The sequence below is a fragment of the Calypte anna genome, chromosome 2, assembly GCF_003957555.1.
Source record: "Calypte anna isolate BGI_N300 chromosome 2, bCalAnn1_v1.p, whole genome shotgun sequence".
Classification (NCBI taxonomy): domain Eukaryota; kingdom Metazoa; phylum Chordata; class Aves; order Apodiformes; family Trochilidae; genus Calypte; species Calypte anna.
Genome location: NC_044245.1, coordinates 129112317 through 129130865, shown reverse-complemented (window position 1 = coordinate 129130865; position 18549 = coordinate 129112317). Strand labels below are relative to the sequence as shown.

The window sequence follows — 18549 nt, the reverse complement described above, 5'->3', positions numbered from 1 at the left end:
TATGTGATTAATTGATTATTTCTGCATTCTTGAGGGTCTCACCCAAAACTCACTGAACTCAATAGAAATCTTTCTGTGTCCCCAGAGAGCTTTGGATCACTTTTTCCCACAGCCATTTGTACTCTTCACTGGCTGGAATGGTACAATTGTCACATAACAGCTTTGAGTTTGAACAGTATTTTGGCTGGCAGCTATATGAAACTTTTATGAGTTGCCATGGCTTCTTGATGTCTTGTTGGAAACAAACATTGTTACAGGCAGACCTAACACTTTTCTCTAGCACCAAGAACAGGAATGCACTCATTGATGCCAAAAAAAGCTATTGATTAGAAATCTGTATGGTAAGTGCTGATGGTTGTAGTGAGCATCCAGGATGTTTTCTCAAACTTCAGCTTTTCAATAAAAACTCCACTCCTTTACACTGAAGAACATCACACTGCATTGATACAAAATACATAGGGACAGGTGATGAGTAGTTGAGTACAATTAGGGTCATCATTACTGCAATTTAATCCTGGCCCTGCCACTGAATCTTTTCAGTTTTGACAAATCATTCCACTTTTTGTCTTAGGAAGATCTCCCATTTGTAAAACAGACAAACTATTTGAAACATCGTAAAAGGTCTTGGAAATAGATTTATAAATCCCTTGGATGAAACTTCCATAGGACTATATGAGACAGGGACTAAATTATGGAAATATTTACAAACTAAATATATATTTTTGCTGAAATTTCAGCCCATGCCTGGAAATGTTTAACCCAACTTCTTTGCCACAGCTATGTATGTGTTACATACATGTGTTACACTCTTCTACAGAGTGACCTTTACATTTCAGACACCCAGACCACAACCAGAAAGTCTTACAGGAAGCCTGTGTGAATACATGGGCAGGAAAGGGACAGAGAGCAAAAGCAGCCTTTGCTTTCACACAGCTCACATACAAAGTGTCACTGGGTTCAGGTCTTATTCTGTTTACTCAAAAAGGGAGGGACACCAAGCACAAAGTCAACAGTGGTAGGCAGGTGGCAGAAGTATGCCAGAGCCAGTGCTATACCATTTCCCAGGTAAAAGTGCTGAGCCACAGGGATTTCCTGCTACAGGAGCCTATGTCACACGTGCAGCCTCTGGGCTGGTGATGGAATGAACACAGACACAGCTGCAGGCTGAAGTACAGCCACTGCATGCCTTGCCTTTCCTAATTCAGGATAAATGTTCTCCTCAATGTAGCAGAGGGCTGATGCTTTGGGTTTGGAGCCAACTGAATGGAAAGATGAGGCTGTAAGCAGCACATGCCCAGTTGCAGTGCTCCGGGTTCATCTCATCTCAGTGACTCCAGCTCAAGGCCAAACACTGACGTGTGCCAACCTGATACAGCTGTGCAGCTTGGAGAGGACTTAATGGGATGCAATCCCATTTACTAATTTCATGTTTACTTCCCTGCTCTCCCATCATTCACCAGCCAAGAGGAGTGGAATTTCCTCCCACAGCTGCCGTGCTTTGAGGAGCCATGAACTGCAACCTAAACCCTGCTCAGCTGCAGTGAAGCAAGCAGCAAGCCTACAAACAGCTCTGAAGTGAAGGCTGCTGATGTGACCACCTGTCCAGTTCAAGATAGTCCCAAAAGCCTTCCCAAAAGCCTTCCCAAAAGGCATAATTTCTGGGTTTTTGACTATGCAAACATTATGAAGCTCACCTGTGGGAAACAAGATTTCCATGTGCATAAACAGCTATAGCTCGCTGATTGCTTCACTCTGTGTGCAGGGAAGGCTGAGAATAATTAACTCTTTGCAAAGTTTTCCTGTCAGGTTTGAAAATGTGGTTTTCTTCTGAGAAGTCTGAGATTACTGAGGAAAATGTAAAAATTAAGGTGTATTTTTTGCTTGAAATTTTCAGAAATATGAATCTTCTCAGTAGGGTTCTAAGAAGCTCCAAGAAGTAGCATTTTTCAAGAGTTTCTGAATAATTGTGTTTTTTCTACAATGAGTCCCTAAGAGTTTTTTTAAGCCCCAGGCTTTCCAGATACCTGTCTCAGAAGTGCATCAGCCAAGATTCTCTGCTACTTTCAAAAATTCAGTTTATAACTGCAGGTGCAAAATGCACCTTTGGGTCACCTCTGAGGCAACTTGAGAAACATAGGTAATACAGAACAATATTATGCACATCAGATCAGCAAGGGAGACAGGCTGACTGAAACAGGGAGTATGAAAACTAATCCAATTGAGAATTTGGGTTTTCTATTTCACATGAAGACACACTTTACACTGACTGTATGAAAAGACTGACAGGAGTCAGGAGAAGAGGAAGCTCTTCTTAGAAGTGAAGAAACAGGAATAACAATAATAATTTTGTGGCAGAAGCAGTCACATGTTGCATACAAAATAAGCACTGGGGAAAGAAGCAGAGATTAGCTTTCATCACACTGCAGTTAAACATGTGCATGTAGGGACATCACTGCTGGGTCAGGTGAAAAGTCCATCCAGATCACAGGGATTAGTGATGGCTGATGAAGGAAGAGAAGTGAAAGACAGAAGAATAAAAGAAATGAAGAAAGAGCAGTGCAAGCATGTAGAGCCACGACTTGCCCAGAATATTCTCCCAACAGTCAGAAATTTGAATGTCAAGGACTTGCTGAATTACTGGCCATCTATTTTTCTATGATTTATTACATTAATTTCATCATTCATTTTTCTAGCCTGCATTTGAACCCATGTTGTCTTTTAGCACTCTCAATGTCCTGTGATGAGCAGACCCACAGTGAGGTCTTTTTTTCATCCTTTACCTTCTCTGCCACTTATGATTTCAAAGATTTCTATTATATTTTCACTTGTTCTGTCCCTCTTTCATCCCACTAAGGATCCTTGTTCCCTTTCAGGGCAGCCTGCAGTTACTTTCTTCATATTAAGAAACCCACTTGACAGTTCCAAGACCAGGCATATGGAGAAGGCTTAGCTGGGAGGGTGCTTGGGAAGGAGCTGACCTCCATCTGCATGAAGCTCCCTTCATGCTCAGGAGAGCAGCAGGAACTTTCACTCATCTGCCCTGCACTAGATATTCTTCCAGGTGGGATCAACTGCTCTTTAGAAGTAATTCTTAGAAATAAATGCTAATACTTATATCTATTTCAGAGGTGGCTGTTTGCAATGTAAATGGCTGTTCTGGTCAAATGAATCCAGTCAAAGCAATTGTTTATGAGGAAGTCAGAGAGCAATGCTAGAAAAAATCTTTCCTTTCTCTTACCCCTGTCCCCAGATAAAAATAGCCCTAGGTATTGGGCCAAAGCTTCATGTTCAAGCCAAATCATGTTTGATATGAAAAAAGAAGTGGTTTACTTTGCTTTATGCACAGATGCTCTTGCTTGAAAATTTTGTCCAAAATGTGCTAGTTAATTGCCATTTTAGGGTTTCACAATATGTTGACTGTCAAATAAATCCCAAGAAACCTTCCTCTCAACACGGACAGGAAGTATTTTCGTGTTTATATGTATGCATTTCCTTTAGAAACCACACTAGAATGATTACAGATGGAGTATCTGGAAGCACAATAGCTCAGAAATAATTTATAGTCCCAATCAGTGAAGAAGTAGGCCTCAATGCTGCAAAATCATCTGTGCAAAATTAGAGTTGGTATGTTTTGTTTTCCTTTGACAAAACTCCTTGTTTATTCCAAGACACCAGCTTTCCAAGGCTCTATTTAAGAAACCTTACACGAGTTTATGTATTTTTGTAATGAAGCAACCCAATGTTTTCAGAGCTCCAGAGAGATGCATATATTACTAGGACACAGCAATATTTAGGGACAGATTATGATTTCTCTTGCATGGGAAGAAAATTGGATTCAGGAAGCTATTGTCTTTTTACATCATATGCAACCTCATAAAAGTCATTCAGAATAATGGTGCAATTACCCTCTCCTTTCAAAGGCGAGGAGGTATGGTCCACCTCAGGCCACAGAAGTCTTTCCTACATCTTGGCCAGCTGTCTACTGCTGTATCTCTAGTGGTGTATCATGATTTTGTACAGATAGAACATATTTATCTTTCTAATTTTTCCTTAATTTTTTCAAAATGATCATTTGCTGGATGAGAACATTCTCAGGGGGAATTTGCCTGCATTGTCATCAGTACTGAAGATTTTAAAACTACTTTGACTCTATGTAGCAAATAGTTGATGTCTTGCCCTGAGTGCAGAGACTGTGACAGTCACATCTTTCAAATGACTTTTAAACTACTAACCTGCATCTCTTTCTAACCTTATCTCCTCTTATGGTTACATTGTGTACACCACTCAAGAGTTAACAAGACTGGAACGTAGGAACATGTGGGGCACCTAAACTGTTTAACAGGACTGGTGATCCTCCAGGAGCATGGTTATCACACTGTGCTTGCCTTGCAGATATTGCTGGAAAGGCTTCTGTCTCATCTTCATCTCATTTTCCCTACTCCCCATTCTCATTTTTCCCCTCTCTAAACACCGAGGGGCACAGGGTGACCCAGTGTCAGATTCTGGGCACCACAGCAGAGACATGACCCAGCTGTAAAGTTTGGAGGTAGATTTTGAAGTCTCATTGTAACATTTGGGAGCAGTAGGATCTAGAATCTTGACATGACCAGTTCCTGGTTCTGTCTTCCATACATATTTTCTACTAGTTTTTATTTTTACACAAACATATTCTTTTGGTATCATTATTAAAAAGTAAGGCATAATATTGCCATATAAAATACAATTTTTCTTGTACAGCATATTTAGGCATTTCCAAGTGAATGCTGAAGGGAAGCCTTTGTTTCTAACCAAATTACAATAATACTATGCTAAAAATACAAAGTACTAGTGTCATGGAAGGTGATGAACTGACAGACTGAGGGAAAAGTCTTATGTTTACATAAAAACCTGTTAATATTAGTAAAACACATTTGTAATGGAGCCATCAACCTCCCACAAACTTTTGCAGATCTTCTAAATTTGGTGCATAAATTCCCACTTAGCAGCCCTCACTTTACAGGGCTCAAAACCACAAGGTCTGCAGAGTTTGGGACAGAAAGCAGCGGACAGTCCTGACTCCATAAGGAGTCCCAAGGGACACATGGGAAGAGTGCAATTGCTTCTTGGAAGTTATTAAAGTGAACAGAAATCAGACTGAAAGAATGACCCAGAAATCACCAGAAGCCATTCATTAATAACTGCAGGAAGTCTGATCTCTCAAATAATTGTCACACCCTCAACAAAAAAACAGCAGCTGGGTGCTCCTCCCTTGCACAGTGCACGGGGATGGGATGGGATGGGATGGGATGGGATGGGATGGCATGGCATGGCATGGCATGGCATGGCATGGGATAGGATGGGAGGGGGAGATACGGGATGAGCTCGTGCTGGAGCTGGCCCGCCCTTGGGGAGCGCAGCCCTGCGGAGGGGCTGGGATTCCCATGAGGACCAGCTGGAAGGCTGGAAAGCCGCAGCGTGGTTCCCTGCTGCTGCCGGGACGTGGCCTCTTGCACCCTGCTGCCTTCCCCTGTTTGAGCAATAGCTGCCTGAGTGAATGCAGGCACAAGTCCTGTGAGGAAGGGCTGAGGGAGCTGGGGGTGTTCAGTCTGGAGAAGAGGAGGCTCAGGGGAGACCTCATCACTCTACAACTCCCTGAAAGGAGGGTGTAGCCAGGGGGGGGTCGGTCTCTTCTCCCAGGCAGCTATCAGTAAGACAAGAGGGTATGGACTTAAGCTCTGCCAGGGGAGGTTTAGGTTGGATATTAGGAAGAAATTCTTTATGGAGAGGGTGATCAGGCATTGGAAGGGGCTGCCCAGGGAGGTAGTGGATTCTCTGTCCCTGGAGGTTTTTGAGACTGAATGTGGCACTCAGTGCTATGGTCTGGGAACCACAGTGGCAGCGGATCAAGGGTTGGACTTGATCTCAGAGGTCCTTTCCAACCTGGCTGATTCTGTGAGTCTGTGATCCTTCCTTGCACTGTAACTATGACTTGAGCCTGACCTGGAAAATTCACATGCAGCTCAGCTTATACACCCATATATCCTTGGCAACAGGGATTTAAGCTGTCATGGGCTTTCACCACACTGATAGATATCCTTGGAATTATGGTGAAGACTTAAGACTCATTCTTTGAAGCCCACAAAACAGCAGCTGTCAGTTGGTTATGAATCAACCCTGCTAGCAAAAAAGGGCCTGTGAAGTATGACTGCAAATTTATAACACTGGGTTTTCCTACATTGCAACATTCCCAATTAGTATATCCAAAAAGATGTGGAAGATTTAAATTACACATCCCTATTTCATGTCTGCTTTTTAATCTAATTATGAACACCCAGAACAGATTTGTCTGTCTCTATTGCAAATTTCTTATGACTTTTCATGTATTAGAACAATTCCCGCGTTTGAGCTGCAAACATAAATACAGTTTATGTATTTAAAATAAAAATCTATTGGGGAAAAGTAATAACATGTATATCTTGATCTTTTAATTTAACTTCTAAGGTAAACGTACTGACTGTAATGACAAGTGAACATGTTTTGGAAATCTTATTTTTAAACTTCAGAGGGTATTTGTCCCAAAATGACACCATTGATGGCCTGCCCCAAACAGCACAGCTGGCTTCTGACAGCAGCTACCTAGTAATAGGTGAGAACTATAACAAGATGTGTGATTAGCTAATAGCATTGAGCAACAGAATAAACAGGCAGCATGATGCAATTCAGCACTTTTCTCCAGGAGGTCCTTGGAAGGGCTAAGAGAGTAATGCCAGCAGTACTCATCTGCTCACTTTACAGGTATGTCCAAGAGAACTGCCTCTGATCTAGTGGCTCAGTAATGATGTTATGCATAGAAACTTCCATGAAGACCAGATGCCTGGAGAACACTGCCAAGTTTGTAAAATTTTTATGCCACATTATGAAAAATGTATTTAATACAGGATTTTTCTCCACTTGTTTTCTACTCTGACACGTACCATTCTCAAACTGGCTCAGTAGTTGGAAATAACAGGTCCCAAAGCACCTATCAGAGCTCTTACTCATGGTTTATCTGCCTCTGGTTCATCTCACACTTCAGTCAGTTTAATGGGTATGGGTCCAAGGGTCCTTCTCTCCATCCATAGCTATACTAATTACCTTCCATACATGTAGTATAACACAAAGAATGGCTCTGCCAAATAGTCTTCCTCTTAGACAAATCATCCAGCAGAAATAAAAGACCTAACTCTGCACTTTTCAAATAGTCCTATTGCTTTGAGAAAGGGAGAGCAAACAAAAGTGTTGATAGATTAACCACAGTCTACTTAGTTGATGTCATGTCCACAGAAAGACTACATCTGCACTGAAAATAACAAGTAACCACTGAGAATAAATACACGTCATATAGGATCTATTGGTGTGATTTGATAAAATACATAAGTATCTAAATCCCACTTTGAAGAGAGATTTACAGCTTTACATTTTATCCCCACTGGCAGCATGACCGGAGATGAAACTTCTCTTGACTGACTTCAGTGAGAGTTAAAAATAAACAAAATGACAACCCAAGTGTCCAAGAGCATCAAGGAGTTTTTCTTGCTCTGAAGAACAAAATGTCTAACTTTGGGTTATGCTCCGCACTGGTATGCTGGCAGTTTTTCCAAATTGGACAAACATTTCCATGGTACTACTGTCACAGTTTAAATTAGTGTAGAAAATCAGTCTTCAACCATGATATGCTTGAACAGTTGGCAGGAAAAAGCAGTTTTGGAAAAGTGGAAAAAATAATCTTCAGGTTATTATGGTTCACTGTGAGGGAGCCACCTTGCCACATGCCAAAATGTCCTACAGATACCTCCAGAGACTGAGGGGAGAAATGTATTGGAAAAACACTTGGAGAGGGATGATAATATCCCCAAGTAGCTCTGCTGTGACTGAGGTACATAGCTGGATCCCCAGGTCCTGGCATTATCAGGCCTGGATCATAAGAGGGTCTTGCATCTTCCCACCATCTGGGGTCCAGGCCATTCCCTGCCCAGCACCAGCTCTTTCCTCCACCCCATAACACAGTCTGTTCATGGAGCAAAGCCAGGTGTGTTCACCTGGTGTCAAGCTTTGATCAAGGGCCACAGAATGAGGACTTCTCAGCTAACAGGAACAGCCAGAATATCCCATTCACAGCCTGCAACAGGATGGACATCCATTTGTGCCAGATGGCACACTTGCAAAAAGGATGGCAAAAAACACTTACAATGAGTGAAAAAAATTGATTACCTGGTAGATGGTAGCTGTAGCTGTGAGGTTAGTTACAGTTCAGACCTATGGGCATTATTTATAAGAACCAGTTTGACCAGAGGGAATTCACTGGAAATTTCTGTGCTGGGCCTTTCCCCCTCCCAAATCAGTTCACACTTAAGGTGTTCTTATGGCTTTTAGTAGAATGAACATGAGACAGTTAGTAAGAAGGCAGAGAGGCAGCTGAATATTTTTTTAAATACCATATTATTGAATTGGGGGTTGGTAACAGAGAGGGGTCATTGGAGAGGATATCCGGAGGAGCATAAAAGAAGGTAGAACAGATGCAGGAGAGTGCTAGTGACCAATGTTGGCAGAACAGTCCTGGGTGAGGACAGAAAAGACTAAAGCTCATCTCTTGGAAGGACTTATCGATAGATTTCCACCACACAACAAGCCAAGAAGATGGATAAATACTGCTCCTGAGACCTATACACTCTGTGTATTATTTTACACAGTTATGATGGACTTGTTTTAGACAGAAACTGGGAAAACTAATTGTAAGACCCAGCAAGGACTTCCTGAACACAGAGAGACAAGGAACCTGAAGCAGGCCAGCATGGCTGTGCATGAGGAGCTATCCATTCTCCTCATCAGATCTGGATGTGAGGTGTAAGTGTGCTTACACACCTTGCCAGTGGCAAATTGAGAAATGCACTAAACCAAAACATAATCCTGTTGTTATTTTCAGAACAACTTTCTGAACTGGAGAACAAGTTATATATAATCACAGCTTCTTATTCTTTTGAACCAAATCCTAGTACTCTATATTAAAGAACTTTCATTCTTTCTTAAGAAAGACACCTGTAGTGCAAGCAGTTCAGAAGCATTCACAGCTGCTGCAGCCAGCAAGTGACTGTGGACCCTTTCTATTTTTTATGCCAGAGTATTCCACATAGGAGAGATTTCCTTCTTCCAAGTGCTTTCTAGGTGATCAGGCAGCAGAAAGCACTTTGGTAATTACTAAATAGGAAAGTATCAGGAAAAGTTTTGGTATCTTTTAAAGAGGAGTCAGGCATCTCTTAAATCCAATCTTTTTCCTTGAGAAGGGAGCAGTGGAGTAGGTGGTTTTAATGTAGCTTTTAAAAAGCCTTGGTAAGTAGTTTCCCAGATAATCCATCTGACACTCTCCCACAACCCAGCCTGCCAGTCCTGTGGGTTGTAGAGTTAGCAATGTCTGAAGCTGAGTTACAACTAACCACAGGCTGAAAAAAAGAGCTACAGACATTATCTCACATAAAACTCCTGGTTTTACTGAAAATATATTCCAGTAAAGAACATAGTAATACCTCAGCTTTCAATAAACCTATTTTTTTATACTTAAATGTCCTGGTTGCCAGCTTTGATCAGAGTCAGTAAAACTTATGGTTTTCTTAAAGCTGCAGGTATTAAAGACAAATTACTATGCAAGTGTTACAACTTTCATGTAGAAATAGTAATCATTTTCTAAGTCCTTATGGCTGCAGAGGAATAGCTCATTCCAATGTTTTAAAGTTGGTGGTTTAATACCTCAGCATGTAGAAACCACCCACAATTAGGAAAACCTGAGGAAGGCAATCCTGATATTTTACTCAGATGATCCAAAGGACCAGGTTCATGCTGCTCTCATTCTCTGACGTAAATGATGTAAAGACCCTCGTTACATAAGGTAGTGGAGTTGCCCCAGTGACCAGTTTGGCACATTGCCTTTAGTGTGTAGTTTGGGTGGAACATAGGAGCTCCATGGAGATACTACTGCACACAGAACTAGCTTTTCCCAGGGACTCTGTCTTCTTCTATTCCTTCAGTGCCTTCTGCAACAGGCAACACATTGCTTAGCAGTCAAACCCTGCAAGTATGCATGTCAGCACCAAATTACTATAAAGTGAGCTGACACCTTCCATTCTATGATGTTAGAATATTTTTTTACAGTTCTTTCATCAATCTTTATTTCCTTGTCTCCTTTATCTACAAAACTCATCATGTGCTGGGAGACAAATCACTGTACTTTTGTTGCCTTTTAGCTCCTCTCTGTGAGTGTGTAAAGCACTACACCAGATGCTGAGTGTCCCAAGTCACAGTTTCTATAGCTAAATCCACATTTCATAGCAGGTGTAGACCATGGCATACCCAGCTCTTAATCAGTATCCCCCCTCCCTTTCCAGGTGATCACACAGCTGGAGAGGTCACAACTGGGGTCATTCCTGGGGCCACAAGGTAAGCTGTTGTTTATGCTTAACAGATTCTTTAACAGACTATATGCATAAAATAAACCCAGCATTTTAGCAACACATCTGATTTGTAACTATAGCCTCTTGAATCTCAAGCCTAAACATAACCAACAGATGGACACTCAAAAAAATTAAGATGTTAGTTAGAAATCAATATAAAATAAAGCTATTAGAAGCATAATATTAGGCAAATGTTTGGGGTCTGATATCCTTACCGCAGTGTCATTGGTGGTAATGTACACCAATACATCTGAGTTGTTTCTGCTGTTAATGTATCGGTAACAGTTCCACACGCAGCTTATCAAGTAACCCTGCAAAGAAAAGAGATTTTATTATTCTGTGCAGAATATAAACCACATAAATTTTTCTTAAATAAGAATATGAGCCTGAAAGAAGCATGGGACAGTCACTTTGCTGGTTGCAGTGACTGTAAGTATGTGTAGAGGGTCTGTAAGTAGTCCAACACTGTTCCTCATACTGGTAGAGCTGGAGTCATTCAGACTTGAGCATAGAAGGCTCTGGGGAGACCTAACTGTGGCCTTTTAGTGTACAAAAGGGGACTTACAAGAAAGAGGGAAACAGCCTTTTTACCAGTGCCTGTAGTGAGAGGACAAGGGACAATGGTTTTAACCTGAAAGAAGACATATTTTGATTGAATATAAGGAAGAAACTTATGATTTAAGTTTATTTATGATGAGGTACTGAGAACCTGGAATAAGCTGCCCAGAGAAATTATGGATATGCCATCATTAGAAGTGTTCAAGTTCAGGTTGGATGGGGCTTTGAGCAATGTGGTCTAGAGAAGAATGTCCCTGCATGCAGCAGGGGCATTGGACTGGATGAACTTGATGTGCCCCATCCAACCTAAACCATTCTGTGATTATATGGTTCTGTATATAATTATGGAGACCTGAGTTGCACTATGAGCTGCTCCATCTAAGCAGAGATTCTTGACCTATCTGAATGAAGTCTACTATTCTAGATATTCTATATTACAGCATACTTAATGTAGACAAATTGTTCTGAAAAGAAACAGTTGCTTTGGGACTGGATAAAGCTAACATAATATTTTGTGCATATAACCTCAATTTTACTAAAAGCAGTAGGTCCCATACACTGGTTTGCTTTCTTATATTTCTCTAGAAATAGAGATAAGAGTTCAGTCTGACATGCTGTTACTGTGCTTGAGATCTTTAATAATAGCAGGGGCAAGTTTTACAATATAAAATAAAAGAAGAAGTTAGACTGTTAGTTAGACAGTTAGAAGTTAGACATATAAAGAGAAAGTGATGCAGATGCAGAATGTCTCAGGGACAGCAGGAAGAAGTAAACAAAAAACAGTATTGGTTCCTCTGTGGTAAGGATATTTAAATGTTGTCTACTGGGATTTTGTACTACTAGAAAGTGGAAGCAAATCCTGGTAAAAAGAGCATAAGCAAGCTGAGGAATGAAGACTCATCAAGAAAATTACAGGAAACCCTCTTTGTCCTGTGAACAGAAACCTGCCCAATGATGATGTGATCATCCTATATCTCACCTGCATTGTTTCAATAGTATGTTTCACTTAATCTGACAATAAAATCAATGTATTCTGTATGACTGATGGTCTGGGGTCTTCCTATTCTTGCCTGACTAGAAAAAATTGACAGCTTAAAAGTTTTTATTGAAATCTGAAATTAGTTCTGACCTTTTAAAAGTTATTACCAACACTTCATTTTTTCAGCATAAAGGAAAAAAAAAACAACTTATTGCAGCATTAATCTGCAGGATCATAAACTTCAGTAATTTTGTTCTTGGAGCTCACTTGACTCTGGGTAGGCCGGGCAAACAAATAGCTGTCTCCACATTTTTTTTAACTTCTGGGGCAAAGTGTTCTCACCCACCATCATCTTCACCATCAGAGGAGATTCCAGTTTGGCCAGCAGTGATAAGCAAGCTGACTGGAAGAAAGACAGGAGGCAGACATTTGGAGGAGCAGGAGTAAGATCCTCAGACTGCCAGTGACAAGGCTGTGGGACTAAACAGTTCTCTCTGGAGCTTTCTGCTTCCCACGTAGTCACACACAACAGTAATGAGGAGAGCAATGTCATTTGATAGTGCCCAATATATATTTTTACTTAGTAGGTTCTGCACAGCAGTTCTTTCACAAAGCAAGTGTGTGCAAATTAAATTGCCAGCGCTGATGGGATTTGCATCACTCATTCTGAGTGAGTCACAAAAATGTGACTCACTTGCACTGACGACCTTCCAAAAGCCTCTTATCCTTTTGAGCTGCCCCTTGGTTCCTCCATTTCCAGAGCTGTCACACACAGGATGTGTTTTTTGGGGTGCCACATGACACACTGATGGCTTGCCTGCAGATCAGGAAGAGTTTTTTCCTCAGGGCTGAGAGTGCTGAAACCCAGTAAGTTTACTTCCTCTTCTTTACAGCATCTTACAGACCCTGGAGGTGTAGAAGACTTTGACAATACTTTTGACCATCAAATGGAGAGAACAAAAGGCTTCTGGAGCAAGCTGAGCCCCAGGGGGAGGTTATACTGGCTCTACAGCCTGAGCTATGCAAACCTGCCTCAGGCTACTGAAACGTGGGGTTAAGACACGTACACAGAGAACTGCACTTTTTCCAGAATTAATTGAAATGTCATTGTTAATTATAAATAGTACTCACATTGAGAAAGGGATAAGACTGTCTGAGAAAGGCATAAGAGCTGGTACAGAACAGGGACAACACGGTACACTTCTGTGGGGCCACATCCCATCTTTATAAGAAACCCTTTACATTAAGCTTAACTATTTACAATCCCATTTCTATACTCCTGTCAAAATGCAAACTGAGGGAAACCCTCTTTCAGATAATCCAGTCTGCTCTGGGAGAAGCTAGGAGAAGCTCTGGGGGAGTTATTTTTAAATGTTCCCATTCCATTGCATGTGGACAGTAAAACACATTTAACCCCACAGTGGAGCCCTGGAGCTTCCCCAGCTCTGAGCCCTAGTTCTAACCAGCCCTGCTCCTGCATGTGTGGCTGTTTCTCAGTGAGTGAGGTTTGTTCCAGCCCTTGAATTAACGAGGTCATTGGCCAGCACACACCAAGTAATTGGCCCGGAGACACTGACCCACATACAGCTGAGAGTGGTGGCTGCTCAGAGCTTGTCCTTGTCCAAGTGCTTTGGACACGTGCTGCTGGCCTGCTAATTGTGAGTCAGGGAAACTCATTTTCCTCAACTTGTAACTTTTTCTTTAAACTTGTTCCTAAACGTTGTTTCATACGCTGCAGCACTGTTCAGTGGTATTGGTGATTCAGTTATCAATTTTTTTCCTGAAAAACTTGGCTGAGCTTTTAAATACTGCTTTAAAATGTGTGGTTGGACACACAGTATATAAATATGTCAATATTTCTCTCAGGAAGCCAATATTCACATTTGGAACAGGCTCTATGAAAAGCAGTTAAATTACTTCAGCCTAATCCACTCTTAGTGGTATTCACATGCACCACAGCACAGGCTGCTGGCAAAAGCCATTTCAGGGGGCAGCCCCAATAGCCACCATGTAGGACAGGTGAACAAGAAGGGCTGAGTGTGGAAATGGGCACTGTGCCTACTTTCACCAATTTTCAGTCTTCCCATCTGAATTTAGCCCCTGAGAAACTGAAACCCACAAACCTTTTTAGCCCTGCCTCTTGCTTCACAAGAGTAATGTATGGCACGGCTTCTGCTCACCAGACACGTGTCCAACCAACTGACTGCTGGCATGACTGTGAAAATAAGATGCTGCTCTATCCTGCCATGTCTTGTAACACAGCAAGGGAAAGTCTGTGCTGATCTGGGTCACAGCAGCCCTCTGGGAAGCTCCCTGGCTGGCAGCAAGCACTGGATGAATGCCACAGACTCGACAGAGCCCCCTCAGGTTAGGAGCTGTCTGCACTGAGTCCTGTTTTTTCTCCAGGCTTTGAGTCTTATATTGACAGAGCTGAGATGACCTTCACCAACTGGTGGAAATGAGATAAAGATTTCTACATAAACTGGAATTTACATGAAGATTTCATAGTAGTGGGATACTGCTGGCAGACCAGTTGGCCATGTGTATTTCATGAGATGGTGATGGACGAAAAGCAATGGGTTGCTGTGCTGATGAAACCTGAAATTAAATCCATCTTCTCAGGACAACGGAACACGTATATTCCGTACAAGAAGCATTCCTTAAAACTGCACAGAAGTGGTGTAATGGAAAAGAACGAATGATGTCAAACCAAACCACTGGCCTGAAACACTTTAAATGGCACCTGACACAGGCCATCACCTGATAGCTCAGTCTCACATATAGTGGGGTACACAATATAAAGCAAATGATCCCTGCTTTAGAGATGCTTCTTTCCCAAGTACCCTGCCACCAGCAAGCCCAGTGCTGGGACCTGTCCCAGGTTCTCACAGAGCAGGTGGCAACCTTGTGGGTTTTCCTGGGAGCAGGAGTCAGAGCGTGGCTTTTGGTACTGCATTCATGCTCCTGGCTGCTGCTTCATCATCCCTGCAGGGAGGCAGCAGATGATGAGGAGATATGCTGAAGGTCAGGAATTGCCCTGCCAGGGGCATCCGACACTAAATCTCTCAGAAGCAGTATAAAACTACACTGTGCATCATCCTTCCCTACCTGATGAGGACACTAGCAGATGCTGAGTGGTCTCATTCCCAGACTTGACACCTTATACACACAGGTTATGGGCATGGAGATCAGGGTCTATATTCTGTTTGCTGAAGACCAGCCTGTCTCACTGAACTGGAATACCTTTTGGCTGCCCAACAGGCAACTGCCTCTTACTACCTCCTTTCTGGGAAAAGAAATGCCAAAAAAAGAAGAGGAGGCCATACCCTCCAGCTGCAGCTCAGGACAGCCTGAAGGAAGGGTTGATTATGGTTGTGTTTGTGCTTGCCTGAGCCTGGCTCATCTGAGCCTGGGGGTCTTCACACACAGTGTGGAGAGGGAGGCTGAAGCCTCAGATGTTCTGTTTCAGCAGCTGGGGCTGGCCAGAGGAAGCTGAGGCCCTGCTTCCCAAACCAGCTGCAGAGGAGAGAGCAATTTAAAAGCCACTGAGCTGGCTTTATTCCACTTGAAGTCCTGTGTACATATATATAAACCCACTTATGCTGCTGGATGCCCTTCCTCAGCCAGATAGGAAGCACCAATGTTTCATGGTGGTTCTGTTCATTCTGGTTCAGTTTCTAGACAAACACAGAAAATGGTATATCTCATTTTGCTCTACTATGAAAGATTCTGCATGAAAACACCTCCAAAATCTATTAGCAGCTTTAGATCCAAGTAAATCCTAAGGACTAAAAAGACAAGTGCTTTTGTGTGGTTAGCTTGTTCAATTTCTTACCACCATCTCTGGTCCCCCTTCCCTTTTCACAGTCCCGTGACTACAGAGCACAAACCCACCATATGATACTGCTACACCTTGATTTCTGCTCAGCAGTGTTTTTCTTCTGCATGTAGCTTTAGTCAAAACAAAAGTGTCATGATTCCAAATGTTTCTGAGGAATTAATGTGATTCTGTTTCATATTTGCTACCAGCTGAATGCAGCTTTTCCTACTGTAGTTTTTTTCTAAGTTACAATGTTTTGTTTTCTCTCCCTATTTCTAGTCAAACTCCAGGGGAAGAGGATGCTCAAGCTTATTTTTATGCACAGTAAGTTTTCAGTTTCAGAATGTAAATGTGGTGCCATCTGTTAAGTCTACCAGTGATAGTGTGATGCATCTGATAGCATCCAGCTTTCTTTTCATGGAGCAGATTCCATAAATCTGCATAGCAGCTCTTCTGAAAACACAAGAAATTCAAATGAAAATGCTAACTGGAATTAAGCATGTGTTTATGTGTGAGTCATAGTTTTGTAATGAGCATTATATGAGACATATTTTTTTGTAAAGATATGTGCTTATCACTTTAGAACTAAGTGAGTCTTTTGCACTATTAAGTGGGGGTCGTTTCTTAGTGGTTTGGTTTGTTTTTCTCTGTAGTATTTTTACCATTCCAGTTTCAGCTGTATTTCTCTTATAAGCTTGAGTCTTTTTTGCTGTACTTAGTTAATGAAATACCAGACCCACCTGGGGTAAAAATGAGCTAATGCTTGCATCTGAGAAATTTAAAGAGCATGTCCCTTGTGGCACCTGGCAGATCTACATCTTTATTACTTTCATACATATTTCTTAAAGGTGCAAACAAAATCAACAGTACAACTGTGAATGCATAAAGCCAGAAGGCTAGACTGCATTTCTAAACCACAAGAGAAAGTGAATATCACTTCCAACACTACCTTAAAATACTCTGTCTGGGTTGTTTTTTTCTTAATTTGGAAGTAGCTTCAATAATCCAATCAACCTCTTTTTTCACAGTAGATTTCTTTGTTCATGTCATCAAATGTATTGTCTGGAAGCAACATCCCTGTTGTCACTGTGGCTCTGTGGGACTTCCCTAATCTAATGCATAATTGCTCCGCAGAAAAAGAACAAGAACTATTATGAAATAAAACCCAACACAAGAAACAAAAGAATGGTAGCACTGCACTGCAAGAAACTTGCAGAAGGGTACAAAAAGAGGTCAAACATACCAGCATACTTTCCAAGACATCCAAGGCCCTGGAGATTATTTGAGCCATAAGTGGCTGGTTTTTACACTTTGATTTGTCTGATCTGCCTCTGAGCTCCTTTTAGATTCCTAACCCACACAGCAGGTGGGGGTTGGCTTAGCTCAACCACAAACCTGAGTGCAGGGATTTCACAAGAAACCTTCCGGATGCACTGGGTAATAATACACCTCTTCATCTGCTAACTCCCACCTCCAGCCCTCTCATTGGTGAGCTTTGCATAACAGCAAATAAATCATCACACCTTGTAGCCTAGTGTGACAATCCTTTATGTTGTCCCTCCCAGAAGGGGTTATTTGGATCTATTTACCTGCTCTACAACATCCTTTTAGAGACCAGGCACCAGAAGTGAATGCTTGCTTCTAGAGGTGGTAGGCATCAAAACTGTCAAAGGCACCTTTGGTTTCAATTTTTTTCTGTTCCTTTCCTAATATTCTTAGTATTTGATTTACTTGTCTGACTAGAACTGAGCAGCTAGCAATATTCTCACAGGTCTATTTCAGCTACAAGATCCCTTTTTCAGGTGGTCAGGCCTAGTTCAGAGTCTACTGCGGTGTCTGTGAAACAAAACTGTGCTTCCTCTGTGCCCATCACTTAGAATTTATCACCACTAAGTTTCCCTGCCATTTCATTGTACAGTAACTCAGGGCCATGAGATCCTTTTGAAAAGCTTTCTTGGCTGATTGTTTTCCCTATTTTCAATGACACTGTGAAAAAATGTCATTAGATTTCTTTCCCCTTCACAGATTTTTTTATTAATGTACCAAACAGCATGGGCCTTGCTGTTGTAAAGACTGATAATTTATCCTTATTGTCTATTTCCTAGCTACAGACTAGAAGACAACCTTCTCTTTAGTCCCTGTGCATTTTAGAGTGCTTTTTAAAGCCTTTGATGGGAGACTCTGCCAAACATGTCTTGATAAACTAAGAAGTCTGTATCTACAGGCTTGTTCACTGGATGACACACTCTTTCAAAGGATTTATATGTCATGAGCTCCCCCTACAAGCATCATGCTGCCCCATTGTGGCCTATATATGTTCCTGTGTTTGTCTATGAGATTTTCTGCTTTTTTTCCATGATGTCTATCTCTTTGCTTTGTGTAGCTGTCAGGCTGCATGGTTTGTAGTTCCCTAGAACTCTTCTAAAGCCAGACCTCCCAGCAAGGGACATTCCGCCCACAACTAGATTTTATACACAGTAATGCACTTACCTTAAAAGCCAAAATGATACTTATGAAAAGGAGGATAATCACAACCAGACACGTAGGGTTCACAGACATAATCTCTTCCTTGTAGGGAAAATTAGCAGGCTGCAGAAACAAAAATAAGCAAAACACTGCGAGTTAATCTCACCAGTCATCTAAGAGCCATTCAGAGAGTGCACTCTATAATTAACAGCTTACAAAACTTTCTGTGATTTACTAAATCAGGAGCTCCCTGCATCAATAAGCAG

At 41.7% G+C, this 18549-nt stretch overlaps 1 protein-coding gene across 1 annotated transcript in view; it reads right to left on the bottom strand.

Moving 5' to 3' along the window:
- LAPTM4B (lysosomal protein transmembrane 4 beta) overlaps nt 1–18549 on the bottom strand; it is a 56603-nt gene that overhangs the window by 5983 nt on the left and 32071 nt on the right. The window contains exons 5-6 of the mRNA XM_030446387.1: nt 18308–18406; nt 10676–10771 (exon numbers count right to left, since the gene is read on the bottom strand). Coding sequence (XP_030302247.1) covers nt 10676–10771; nt 18308–18406 — 195 coding nt within the window. The remainder of the gene's footprint in view (nt 1–10675; nt 10772–18307; nt 18407–18549) is intronic.